The sequence below is a fragment of the Corvus moneduloides genome, chromosome 3, assembly GCF_009650955.1.
Source record: "Corvus moneduloides isolate bCorMon1 chromosome 3, bCorMon1.pri, whole genome shotgun sequence".
In the NCBI taxonomy this organism is placed as follows: domain Eukaryota; kingdom Metazoa; phylum Chordata; class Aves; order Passeriformes; family Corvidae; genus Corvus; species Corvus moneduloides.
The window spans coordinates 94,234,449-94,247,075 of NC_045478.1; the positions used below are offsets into that span (position 1 = coordinate 94,234,449).

Consider the following 12,627-nt stretch of genomic DNA (forward strand, 5'->3'; position numbering starts at 1 on the left):
TGATCAGTCAGAACTCAGTGACCATTATGTAGCCAGTAAGCAGAAAAAGTATGTAAACTCACCTGCATGGTGTTTTTGAGGTAAATGTTGTACTACCCAAGAATAATAGTGATCACACACTGTTACCTGTGTTTTTCTTGGAGTGTTTAGTGCTTCACAGGCGAGGCTCTTGTTAGCAAATCCTTCCTTTGCAAAACGTCCACTCCTAAAAGACAAGCTCGCGAGATTTTGTACAACACGTAACAGGAAAAATATTCATCCTTCATCTTTCTTTCTTCCTCATTAGGAAATACTCAGGAAAACTTTGGGGAAGAAAATAAGATTTAACATCATTGTATTTATTAGGTTCCGAAACAATACACATTCACATCCTTTTGAATACAGTACATTTGGCACAGTAATAATGTTTACGATGAAATAACACTAATGAATGGCAAGAGATTCAAATTACATCCATAAGAAAAAAATTCTGTACAAATAAATCCTCACAATAAAAAAAAACCCTTACCCCCCCAACTGAATACATTTTATATTTAGCCAGAACTATTCTGCACATAATTTAAAAAGAGGTAATTTTTAAGCCTTTTTGGAGAGAATTGTTTTTCACCCTATGGAGAAAAATGTATTTCCATTTTTAAAGTCTGTTTGGGAGAAAAATCAAGAAACAATGGGTTCTTTATAATTATTATTATTAACAACAATTTTGGCATTTTGCACTCAATTTACAAAGAAGGAACAGAAAAATGCTACAGAACAGGCAGAAATGTAACAGAATGTCCTTTTTTAAGAGTTATCTTTAAAAAATGTTCAAGGTAACAGACAGACCAGACCTTCTGATGTAAACCCAAGGCAGAGGATCTAACTATTGATACTGAAGAAATATCTGCCCATGCAATAGTTCTATCTCCTTCACTTTTCTCTTAGCATCCTACCCAACACTGCAGGCGCTGAGGCCTCTTCAAATATGAACATTTGCTAATTATCTTCACGTTAGAAAGGGGAATACAGACTACGTAGCTTGTGCACAATAGCTTTATGGGATGCTTTTATTCCTTCAAAATAAATGTTCAGAGTTCTTTGTAAAGGCCCCTTGTTGGACAAACAGTAGTGCACGATCCCATAACTTGCCTTCCTAGCAGTCTACTCACCCATGGAAGAGAATGCCTTAGCATTGTGATCAGTTCTTGCCTGGATGTCAAAAGCTAACCGTGATGAGAAATAAACAGAGCCAGTGGCGAGACACAAATTGATGGGCAGTTCTACAATATATTTCTAAGAGAGAAAGAAATTTAAACACTGAGATGATGCGATCATTAAGATGTTTCTGTGCTGGTACTCAGCTCCAGAAGCTAGTCTTTTCCCAGTACAAAAGATTACTGAAGATAAATTAAATTAAACTAAAGGCTTGATCCTTATTACACTTGTAGGCCAGACAACACATTAATTGATATATCATAATATTTAATATTTTGAAATAATCATAAGAATATATATAATAATTACACCTGAGTTTTAAAAACAAAACAAAATGGAACTGAATGGTGTCATCAGTAACAGGCCATGAGCAGCCAGACGCAAAACTGACACAAACTAACTCATCTGCTTGAGACCGAGATTATCTCTCTTAAAGCCAATGATTCACACTTTGTCCACCACGATTTGTAACATTCCTTTCTCTTTCCGAGCTCTATCATGTCATAATAGAGTTGAAGAGAAGTATACAAGAGATTTAGTATAGCTTAATATATGTCTACATCTTTTATAACAAAAACCTCATCTTTCTGACAGTAACTTGAACCAATACACATACAAGAGTATTGCACATGGACATTATTATAATTATTCTTTCATAGACTAACATTTTAATAGTATGCCTGAACATGCAGCAGTTGATACCTCTATATTCAATGAATTCCACAGGCCTTGCAGCAAACACTATATACAAAATCTCACCTGTACAAAAGGCAAAAAAGCTTCTTTAGTGCCACTTTGCCAATCACAAGTATATATATTTTTGTGCAGCTGGAAATCCATGTGCAACAATTAAAATGGATTCCAATGACCGCTCACTCAGTCCAGTAAAATATATAATAAAATGACCTCAGCGATACATGTACACAAAAAAAAAAAATCAGAAAAAAACCCCCAAAAAATCAAAACCAAAACCAAACCACAGGGTACTCCTGGAAATATAAGTACATAACACTGTTAGCGTATCTACAGGAGGTAACTTCACATTAGTAATATTGTCCACATGAGTTACCATTTCAATTCATACACAAAAAAAATATCAATTTACAACTTTCAATAATGTCAGTTTGTGAATGTTTGATCTTCAGTTTTTCAACACATTTCCACATAACGCATGTGTAGCCTTATTTTGTGTCTTCTAAAAGCAGATTTCTCTTTAGATTTTAAACATAAAACCCAACAAACACAGTAGTATTATGGTTTTGTAAAAGTGTGCAAAAGTAACACACTGCTGAGAAAATAAATATAAATAAGAAATTATTTATCAACTTAGCTACAATGGAAAAAGGCAAATTTAGAATGTTTATAATTAATTTTTTATGCAAAATTAACTGTAAACATCTGCAAGCTTGCCATCACATTAATGGTTCATTTGAAAGGATATTAAATTTGGTAACATGGATAGTACACCAAATTATCTGAAAAACAGTAAAATGGTTATATATAGCTGAGTTAAAGTACTGGAGGCTTTTTATTCTTTAGCCCTTTAATATCTATCCATGTAGTATCTACTTCTTGCTTTAAATAAAATTTCAGTTATCTTTGCGTCTCTTATTCCTAAGAGCTTCCTGTACATTGTATGATGAACTTCACTGAAAGCCTTAATTGATGTGCTTCTTTTTCTGGACAACTTTATGGCTTGTACCTCTCCACAATAAATTAATAATCGAGGATTACACCTCCACGAAGGCAGACTTTGCTTTCCAAAGGGCATCTGAGTACAGATCTCACCATAACCGCCAGTGCAGAAGAAACAGTTCTCACCTTCTTAGCTTAATTATATATGATGATTACAGAACGTGGTCTGCTAAATTGCTTTTAGTAGCATATCTTCATTTTCTATGGAAAAGATGTGATTTTGTCCTCTGGGAATTCCTATTCTTAGGAATAAAACAAAAGTTGCAAATATACGGCAGTGTGTTACATCCACAATTTCTGATACAAAATTATTTTGCATTGCTTTGTGAGACAGAAATTAAGAGTGCTTTCAGGTCAGAAGATTAAAGGAAAAAAACAATAAATATATACTTTAACTGGGGATATGGGCTCAGGGTAAAAGAAGTAGTTCTTGATCTACTGAGTCTCAGTAATTTGATGATCTCTTCAGAATCACTTCTTGCAGCATCATTCATCTGTCAGCCTAACGTTGTCTATGGCAGTAGCTCTTCTCCAAAATAAGAGAACCCTTTAAATTCTTCTTGATTGATTTGTTTTATAATTGTCTCATCCACTAGTGTTAATACTGGTTCTTCTCGTGTAAAGTCTTGATCAAAGTTATTTACATCCCTTTTGGTTTTCTGAGAAGAGAAATATAAATAAGGTGAATGGTAAAACAGCACAATAAAATAAAAGGTGCTCTCCCTCCTCTCCATCCCCCCCCTTGAAAGGCTGAATTTTCTGGAATGATTGAAATAAAAGAGGAGCTACTTCACACAAATAATAACAGACATATGAGAGAAGCTACAGGAGCAAGAAATATAAATGAGTTCAGGAGAGGCCACAGAAGCAATACTGTAAATGAATTCCCAGAGACGCGCGGGTCTCTGGCAGGCGAAGGAATAGCAGTATGATGATAAAGCAGGAAGCTGAGATTAGGACTAGTTTTAAAAAGGCTTTGGCATAGAAGGTGGTATGGTTGTTTCGTCTTAGATTTGAACATAGTCATACCTCATTTCAGAGTCAGAGTGAACTGATTTAAATGATTTCCCCCAAACACAGCCTAGTGTTTCAACTCTAAGTAAACCATTTCTTTATATCAGGCTACACTCAGGTTTAAAAATCTCAGGTAAAGCTTGCAACAGCTCTCAATCCAAAATCCTTAAGCTCAACATTGGCAACTCAGATTTCCTAATGCAGCCAAATGTAAGTGAGAGCACCATGCAAAATGTGAAATTCTGTCTCCAGAGAAATCCACCTCAGAACTCTTCTTTATTTTGATGGCATCAGGATTTTCCCACTAAAGTCTAAAGCACCTCACTCCTTCAGCATAGTTGGGCCAACAAAGTGCAACTGTGCATGTTCTGGGATGAGAGGTATTTACAGAGACAGTCTTGGGGAGGCTGATTTGCTGTCCTCAGGCCACTCATGACAATGACTATCTGTGACCATTTACATGAAAAAAACACTCTAGGCTACAGTGGAAAATGCTCTCCATGCTCATTCCTTTGAACCTGCAGTATTCACATTTTCCATGTTAGCAGCATATTTCAGGTTCAGGGAATTGGAACAAACATTTTTCTTTATGCTGTCTCTTTTCTCTTTGTGTCACGGAATCTAGTAATTACCTGGGTGATCCTTAATGGAGGCACACTGACACATTGAAAATGAACTGTGTGTTTCTCCTGCCCATGTCTGGGATTAAATGATACTGGAAATAGAAGAGCTATTTGACTTGCAAAGTAAAATGATAAAATGACAAAGTCATACATCATAAAGTACATTAACATATTCCAAAGGGGATATGTATCCCCTTTCGGTGTAGGTAAACTTGTCTGTAACATATAAATTTAAAAATGTATTTTATTCATCAGCTCTACTGAGACACTAAACAGTTTTCTTTCTCAAAATTGTAGAACAGTCATAGCAACCTTCACCCACACTGTAAGAACTTTATAGATACAGGGGAAAAAAGGGTCTATGTAAACACAAGAGACTGTCACTTGTAAACCAAGTACTTTCTAAGTGCAGACAAACAAAAATCCACAACCTCTATCTACAGAATTCCATTAAAAGGAAAGGGATATGGACTTAACAAACATATATATATATGCTTATATTGTTTACATTTGAAATATTTACTTTGTACATAAAGACCAGACATGAAATGTATGCGACTCATATAACTTTGAATTGCGTAAGGCATGAGGGACCTGGCTTTGGACTTTTTGAGGTTTTTTCCAAGTAATTTCGGCAAAACCTGAAAAATAAGAATGAAATTTCATCTCATTTTTTAAAAGCATTACATTGCAACTGCGTCTACATTCTTCTTGTTCTCCATGTCCTACCATGGTATTTTCACACAATGAATTTGCCACAGGAATACTCACTAAAGCAGAAGAATCTAAGTGAGTATTTGCAAAAAGTAGAATTCAAATTCAGAATTGTAGTTATATGCAAAAGAAATATGACTACACTCACACTTTTAACCACTAGCTATCAAGGACAAATAAGCTCTGGAGTAGCTGAAAACAAATACAATCTATATTATGTTCAGGTTTTCATATTGAACACATTTGTGAAAACTTGTTTAAGTTAAAACAGTAAAATGACAAATTCATCAAAGCCTATCAGGGGCAATTAATTTCCAATAGCTACTTATTCCAGAAATCACTAAGACTTGTGAAGGCGGTAGACAAAAAAGAGCGCAGAAGAGTGCATCTAAAAAAGGGTCCTAACATTGGTGCATGTAAATCCTACTGATTAAAAATAGTTGTGCTGCCAGTAGAGAATCCCAAACACTTCTGAAACAATAACGAAAGATATTTGCTTAGATTTAAAAGCCTACTGTGTCTTAAAATATGACTTTGAAACCAAAGGAGGAAATACAAGTTTTTACTTTCTCTGATTTATAAACAATTCCATGTAGTTTTGGCAGCATAGACGTAAATCACCCAATTTATTAACAGGACAAGCATGGAGGTATCTACGATTGCAAAGATATGCTAAGAGGTCTAACTAACCAACTGATGAAGTGAGATTAAACAGGGAACAAAAGCAAGTGGATTAAGCCATACAAGACCAAAGGTAGAGTTCATAACAAGTGCTTCTTTTCAACAGAAAGATTTATTTGAGAAACCCTCCTTAGAAACTTAGGCACTTTCCTCCTGAAGCTATGACTATTTTGCAAGGCTCCATTTGCTAAGACAAAACAGGTCTGGCCACATTTCTGCTAATATTGCTATTTTAATGTACTTGCACTGTGAATACTCTGTAGGCCAAGAGCATGAACCAACACACTGTTGCATCATGAGGGCTCAGGATGAAGGTGTGAAGGACTGTGCCTGTCTCCTAGCAGAGAAGCTGAGAAAAGAAGGAAGATCTGCAAGGTAAGGAAAATATATGAAAGGAACAGAGTGCAGCTATTATCCAACTCTGAACATAAAAAAATAATGAAGATAAAAGGAAAAATGTTTAGATTGGCTGCTAAATGCATAATTTAAAATGCAGTAATTAAATGGGTGGGATTCTGTTTATTTAGCCTGCAGCTCCTAAGACTCTGGGACACATTATTTTAAACTTTTCAAACGTTTTTCCAGGTAAGACTTTACAATTTCAGATGACAGAGGAAACTACAGTACTAGGAAAGAAAAACATGCAAAACTACAGCTGTCTTGCCAAACACACAAAAATTCCATCAGGTTTCAGATGCTCCTTTCTTTCTCTCTAGACTATCCAAGCATCTTGTCTTCAGCTACACGAGAGCAGGGGCACAGCAGCTACCCAAGAGCTTCCAACAGCAGGTGCCAAATTCCACACTGCACTGAAGCTGCTCTCCTGCAGGCAGCGTGTGGGCAGAGCCCCTGTCCATCTGACAAACAGCAGCAGCAGTGCCAATGGCAACGACCAAAAATGACATCATTCCAATTCCAAATCTCATCAGACAGATGGCTGTTCCACCAGCAGAATACCTCTGGCAGTGAGAAGGAATAGTGACTACCTCTTGCAGGTGGGACATGTGCTGTCCACTTGATCTTTTGTCTTTCTTCTTCCCAGCAGTGTGAATACTTCCTGGGTCTCCTGTCTGAGCAGTGACCTAGTGTGACTCAGGAGACGTGATCTGATCAGATGTAACACTTGGGCTACATCCTTGAACTAAGAAACCCATATGACTACTACCCATTGAGGATGACAATTTTTAAGTCAAAATCATGTTTTATTCTATTCAAAGAGATAAAGATATCAGAAACTATAAAAGACTATCTCTTCACAAAACACCATTTAATCAGCTTTTGTAGTTGGCCTGTACAACTTTGGACAAAGAGTTATTGGGTTTTTTGAGTCAAAATGCTTTTTTCCCCCCTCATATTTCTTCACATATTTACTAAAAGATGCTGTTAATAAGCACACATTAAACAGTGGTTTTCTGAACTGTTTTTGTTTTCAGCGCCGTTTCAATAAAACATTCATTTTCTACCTGCAGTCACAAACTCAAGCTTAAGAAAACCCCTCTAAAATCTGCTTATTAAGCTTTGCATTGTTAAGGATTACCAACCTCGTCTGTCAGTGATAATTAAATGACTTTATACGAATTTCAACAGGCAAAAAAGAAATTTATGATCTTATCACTGAAAATACATGCAGAAAGTTAAAACTTGCCATTCCTTCCATTAAATACATGAACCAAATGTGAATGATGGGAGCCTTTGGTATTGAAAAGCCACAGAAATCCTTGCAAGAAGGCATGTGACAGAGGGTTCCAAAACAGAGAACTCAGCAAAGCTTGGACATCCCATCAGCTGTGTCATGAGACCAAGAGGCTCAGTGGACTCTCTTCTGCCTAACAAAGATTAAATTAATTCTCCAGTTTGGAGACATTAAGAAGTCTCTCTCTTTAATCTGTTACTTATTTTCATTTAATTTGCAGAAAATCACTGAAACTCTTTCAAGTCCATTGTAAGCTCAACGGCTCCCATAACTGGGCTGGCGTTGTCCAGCAGCTTCAAAGGCTACTTAGGGAAGGTAAAAAACAGATGGGGGTAGTACCTAGGAAACAACACTGCCACAAAGACTGGGTTTGGTGTTTTAGTCTGATTGTCCTACAGATTCACAATATGCTGTTTCAATATAACTACAAGAGGCTGCTGCAGCTTTTGGTGTGCAGCTCCAGAGGCACAGGGCAGTAGGAACAGGAGATGCAGCAAGAGTCACACCTTCTCATATGTATTACGTGGTATCACTTAATTGTATCCAGAATTTTGCTTCAGTAAGAAGTAAATGATGCCCTTGTTTGACACAGTATCATCAAGAAGAAATTCTTAGATCAGGATGATAAGAGTTCAAACATTTTGTATATACCTTATCACTGATAAGATTTTCAGATTATCAAGACAAATGGAAACTCAGACACCAAACCAGTGGGTTTGAAGCACAAGGTTATGTGGCTAACCTCACATGTCACTGTCCTCTCATTCACCTCTTCTTACTATGATAACAAAAACCACAGCACAGGCAGAGATCACTTTGCACCACTGTTTGGATCTCTTTTTGTAGTAGTTTCTAAATATTTGAGACCAACTACAATGAGCACTCACTTTTGCACATAACTCATGCTATATTTATATATATATATAAATTCAGTATTATTATTTTGAAGGAAATGGGCTAAGAAGCATGACACTTCAGGCCTGTCTTTCAGTTTATCCTCAGAATGCCTCTTCACAGTATTTGAATGTCCTGAGAATCTGTATCTGTATTAGATGTATTTCCTAGCTTGTCTTATTTCAGAAGATAAAAAAGACATGTTATCAAAATAACTTTATAAGTTATTAAATTTTCTCAGCATGTTAATTGCTCTAGTCACACATGGGAGAGTGGCAACACATCTGCCATGAGCTGTAGTATATTCAACTGAAGTTTATGATGATAAAAAGGCTTTTGAAGCCAAGTAGCTCTTACAAGTATACCAACATTCATTACTTCCAAGCAGAAGGTGAGATTTCATTCTCCTAGATTATGCTTTCATCAGGTGTAAAGGACACCACATTAAGTGAAAGCAGTGGGAAACCCGCCACTCTAGAAAGATGTTAATAGATAGTGAAACAGTATTTGAAAAGCATCTCAACCTATGCAGTCCATATTTTACTCTGTTATGGAAGTACACAGATATTTAATAAACACCAAACTAATTCACAAAATGATGGATTTTAAAAGGGATCATTGGTGATAGAGTAAGCTGGAACATGTTTATACTGAAATGGTATTCCCTTTCTTAGGAATGTGAAATGGGTCAAGTAGGAAGGAAGAATAACCTAAACAATTAGGGGCATAAACATTTAATGACTACATGGCCAGAATGCCAGCCTTTGTATTTCACTTTTACACAGACTTCCTCAAAACCAGAGCCTCCCAAAACCACCATCACAAAACAAACAGCAAGGCAAACAAAACCAAAGCTCTGCAGGTTCCCTGACAACCACCCTGTGCTCACAGCCTGGGCAATGAACCTTTCCCAGCAGTCCCACTGTGAATCTGTTGTCCTCTATGGCCCGGCTTGGGCATACTCATCACCCTGAGTACACAGCACTAGAGTTACGTACAGCAGATTGCTATATATACAGCAAACCTTTGTTCACAGCCTGGTTGCTGCATCACAACAGCTATCTCTGTGCAGAACATGGATGGAGATAGATTTCACAGGAGCTTTAGGGGAGCTCAGCACCAGCTTTCCATCTGTGGTTAGTCCTTTACCCTCAACATCCATCATGTCCACCTTCTCAGAGCTTGCTTCTATTAGGACTCAGCTGTGACATAGAGCTACTGCACGTTAGCTGTGCTATGGTAGAATACATGCATTTTGTAAAGTGAAAACAATTGAAGGGAATGAGTGCCAACTTCTGAATTCCTACACTACATCTTCCCTTTATGGTAGGCTTCTTTGAGAGATCTAACCCCATGAGAAACAATTTTATATTTCTTCTTGGGGAGGGGAGGAAAGACAAGAAGAGAAAGTAATGGAACGTATGAAAATACCCTTCATCTGCACAATGTGATTCCTATTGCAAACCTTATGAACTACTCTGCAGTGCAGATTTTATATGTCTGTCTCTCTAATTCACATTATACTGGCAAGCTTCCACTGGTATCCTCAGCTGCTCTAAGGTTATGATCAGCAATGTCACCTTCCCTCTTTCATCCTGGCAAACATCCGACATTAGCCCATTTTCAGTTGTGCTCTCCTGAAGCTGCATTTCAACCATTGTTACAGCAGAATGACAGGAATCAGGGCTGGTGCATCTGTGACAATGTGCTGAACCACCTGCTGGTGAGTCCTCAAATACATATGTAGAAGCCTTTTTGTCTTCCTGATCCCTAGCACTTTGGCACAAAGGACTATCCAGACAATGGAGCTGACTTGCAAAGAGGAGGGAAAAGTGAGGTAGGTTGGTAAGTCTAGGGCACGTGTTCCTAGAATTTCAGTGGCTTCCAGGAGATATCCGCAAAATCACTGAAAAAGTTATCCAAATATAGATTAACTGTGCACTGAGGCATTTGACCAGATATATTCTGTAAAAGATCAATAGATTTACTTTACTTTCCATTCTTTAAGCAATCACAAAGACAAGGAATAAATTAAGGAGACCGTGATGTTAGTAAAGAGATGAGTGTTGTAATAAAATATTGCAAGCCACTTTATGTATCCTGAATAAATATTGACTGACTGATTTTCGACCGTTTTATTCTGCCCACAGTCACCCACACATTTATTTAAAGAAAAGTACCACGTTAGGGAAACCTTCCTGATGATGACATGAAATTATACAGTAGTATCTTGTGATTCTGAGCCTTCCTCTATCAAGGAGCATTAACATGTGTATTGTGATGCTGGATGCAAAGACACATCACAGCTTGAAAGGTAATAGCAACACGTATAGTGGGAGCAAAACTCCAAGACTCAGTTACACACTAAAATAGTGTGCATTACAGGCCATAGAGTAGGAATGCTACACATTTTTTGGCAAGACTGACTACATTTCTGGAAACTCATGCTCTTTGATGCTCTTAGCTAATTAGTTTGATTATGCATATGACAGGCTTTCATGCAGCAAAATGGTACAGCAGGTCTTATCTTAGACAAATGGAGAAAGCTACACATGATGGTTTATTGCTAAGACTACTGAATTGTTAGAGATTATATTTTGAAGTGTAATGATTATTTTTAAGGCTTTGCAAAGACAGAGTAAAATAAAGATGTATGTGACTTTAGAAAGCAGCTGAAGATGCTGTCTTTTAAATTTTTTTTTAAACTAACTCACATACAAATCATAGGCTAAGTAAAAGGCATAGCAGGACTATGCATGAATGCCTACTACTTCTGCATCTCAATACATCTCCTTTCCACCTTTCTTACAGACACTGTAACTGCTTTTTTTGGAACACAATTTTATTCAAAGAGCACAGTATGACATAGCAGAGTTTGTAGTGACATGACTTTAATTCTTGGTTCTGCTACTGATCTGCATTGAGCTTGAGTATTTTTCTCTTCATCATTCATCTAGTTTTCTTCCTATTTTTGTTCTCCTACAGGTGGGCTGTGATCTCTCTCTCTATCATTGTCTACAATCTCCTGACTGTCTTTCACTTACGTAGCTTTTTTCACAGTGGGAACCCTATCTTGCTAGGAATTTGAGCTGTTAATGCAGACACGATGGTACAAACTCAATCTCCCTTTCTTCTTGTTCTTGTCAAATATAAGCACAGTCTTCCAAACTGCCATGGGCAGTCATGGTCTTCAGATCCTTCTTTTGCATACTCCAGTATTAAGCCAAGAGAACTGTTGTTCTGTTAAGTCCTTCACAAACGTGAATATGGCATGCAAGGAACAAGACCTTAAGGTTTTGCAAATGTCTAGACTGAGTGTTCCTTTCATCCCGCAGGATTTAAACATATGACTTCTGGAGCACACTGTTGAGAGGGCCAGTACAAGGTCTGTGCCTCCACAGTAACAAAGCCCCTTGTACCAGCACAGCAGCATAACAAGAGGAGAGCAGCAGCTAAAGAACTGCTAGGATTCCTTACCATTTGCAGATGCCCTCCCTGTCCCGCTACCGCAGGTAAGTAGCTATACATCAGCTGCTTCAGTCCACTGCCTAGTAGTGCATATGCCAAAGGAATGAAGTTTTGCACTAGTATGCCGAGCTGTGAACACACACATTGACAAATCTTTGCTGCCCATTTTGGGTGAACACCCTAGTGTTCCAGTTTGGCCAAATTTAGAAATATATCCTCTGAGAGAAGGCAGGCTGAAACCACCCCTCCCGCACCAGGTTCGGAAAAAATAAATTTTCCTCAAAGGAAAGTGAAAGAGATAAAAACTATTTATTTAACAAACACACAGGAAAAGGATAATAATGCTAAATAATAAAACCTCCTGCTCTGCTGAGAGAAACCTGGGGGAAAATTCAGAGTCCTTCCGTAGATCTCTCTCTCCCTCCTTGGAGCTGGGATGGGGTGGTGGGCCCACCTCCAGGGCCAAGGCCTTGGTAGAAAGTCCTCCCGATGTATTCTGATGTTGAAACAGTCCAGCAGAGAAAAAAAAAAGGAAAAAAACAAAGTCCCAGGAAAACAAAAGTTCAGCTCTACGGAGGAAAAGGAGTTGAGGAAAAAAAACCTGCCAAAAGCTGTCTGGAAAGAAAAGCAAGCTGGCTGCTTCCCTTCCCT

General features: G+C 37.7%; 1 protein-coding gene across 1 annotated transcript in view; it reads right to left on the reverse strand.

Moving 5' to 3' along the window:
* Positions 1-317: 317 nt before the first annotated feature.
* Positions 318-12,627, reverse strand: part of PRKCE (protein kinase C epsilon) — a 292,509-nt gene continuing 280,199 nt past the window's right edge. The window contains exon 15 of the mRNA XM_032102808.1: positions 318-3,548. Coding sequence (XP_031958699.1) covers positions 3,402-3,548 — 147 coding nt within the window. The 3' untranslated portion in view covers positions 318-3,401. The remainder of the gene's footprint in view (positions 3,549-12,627) is intronic.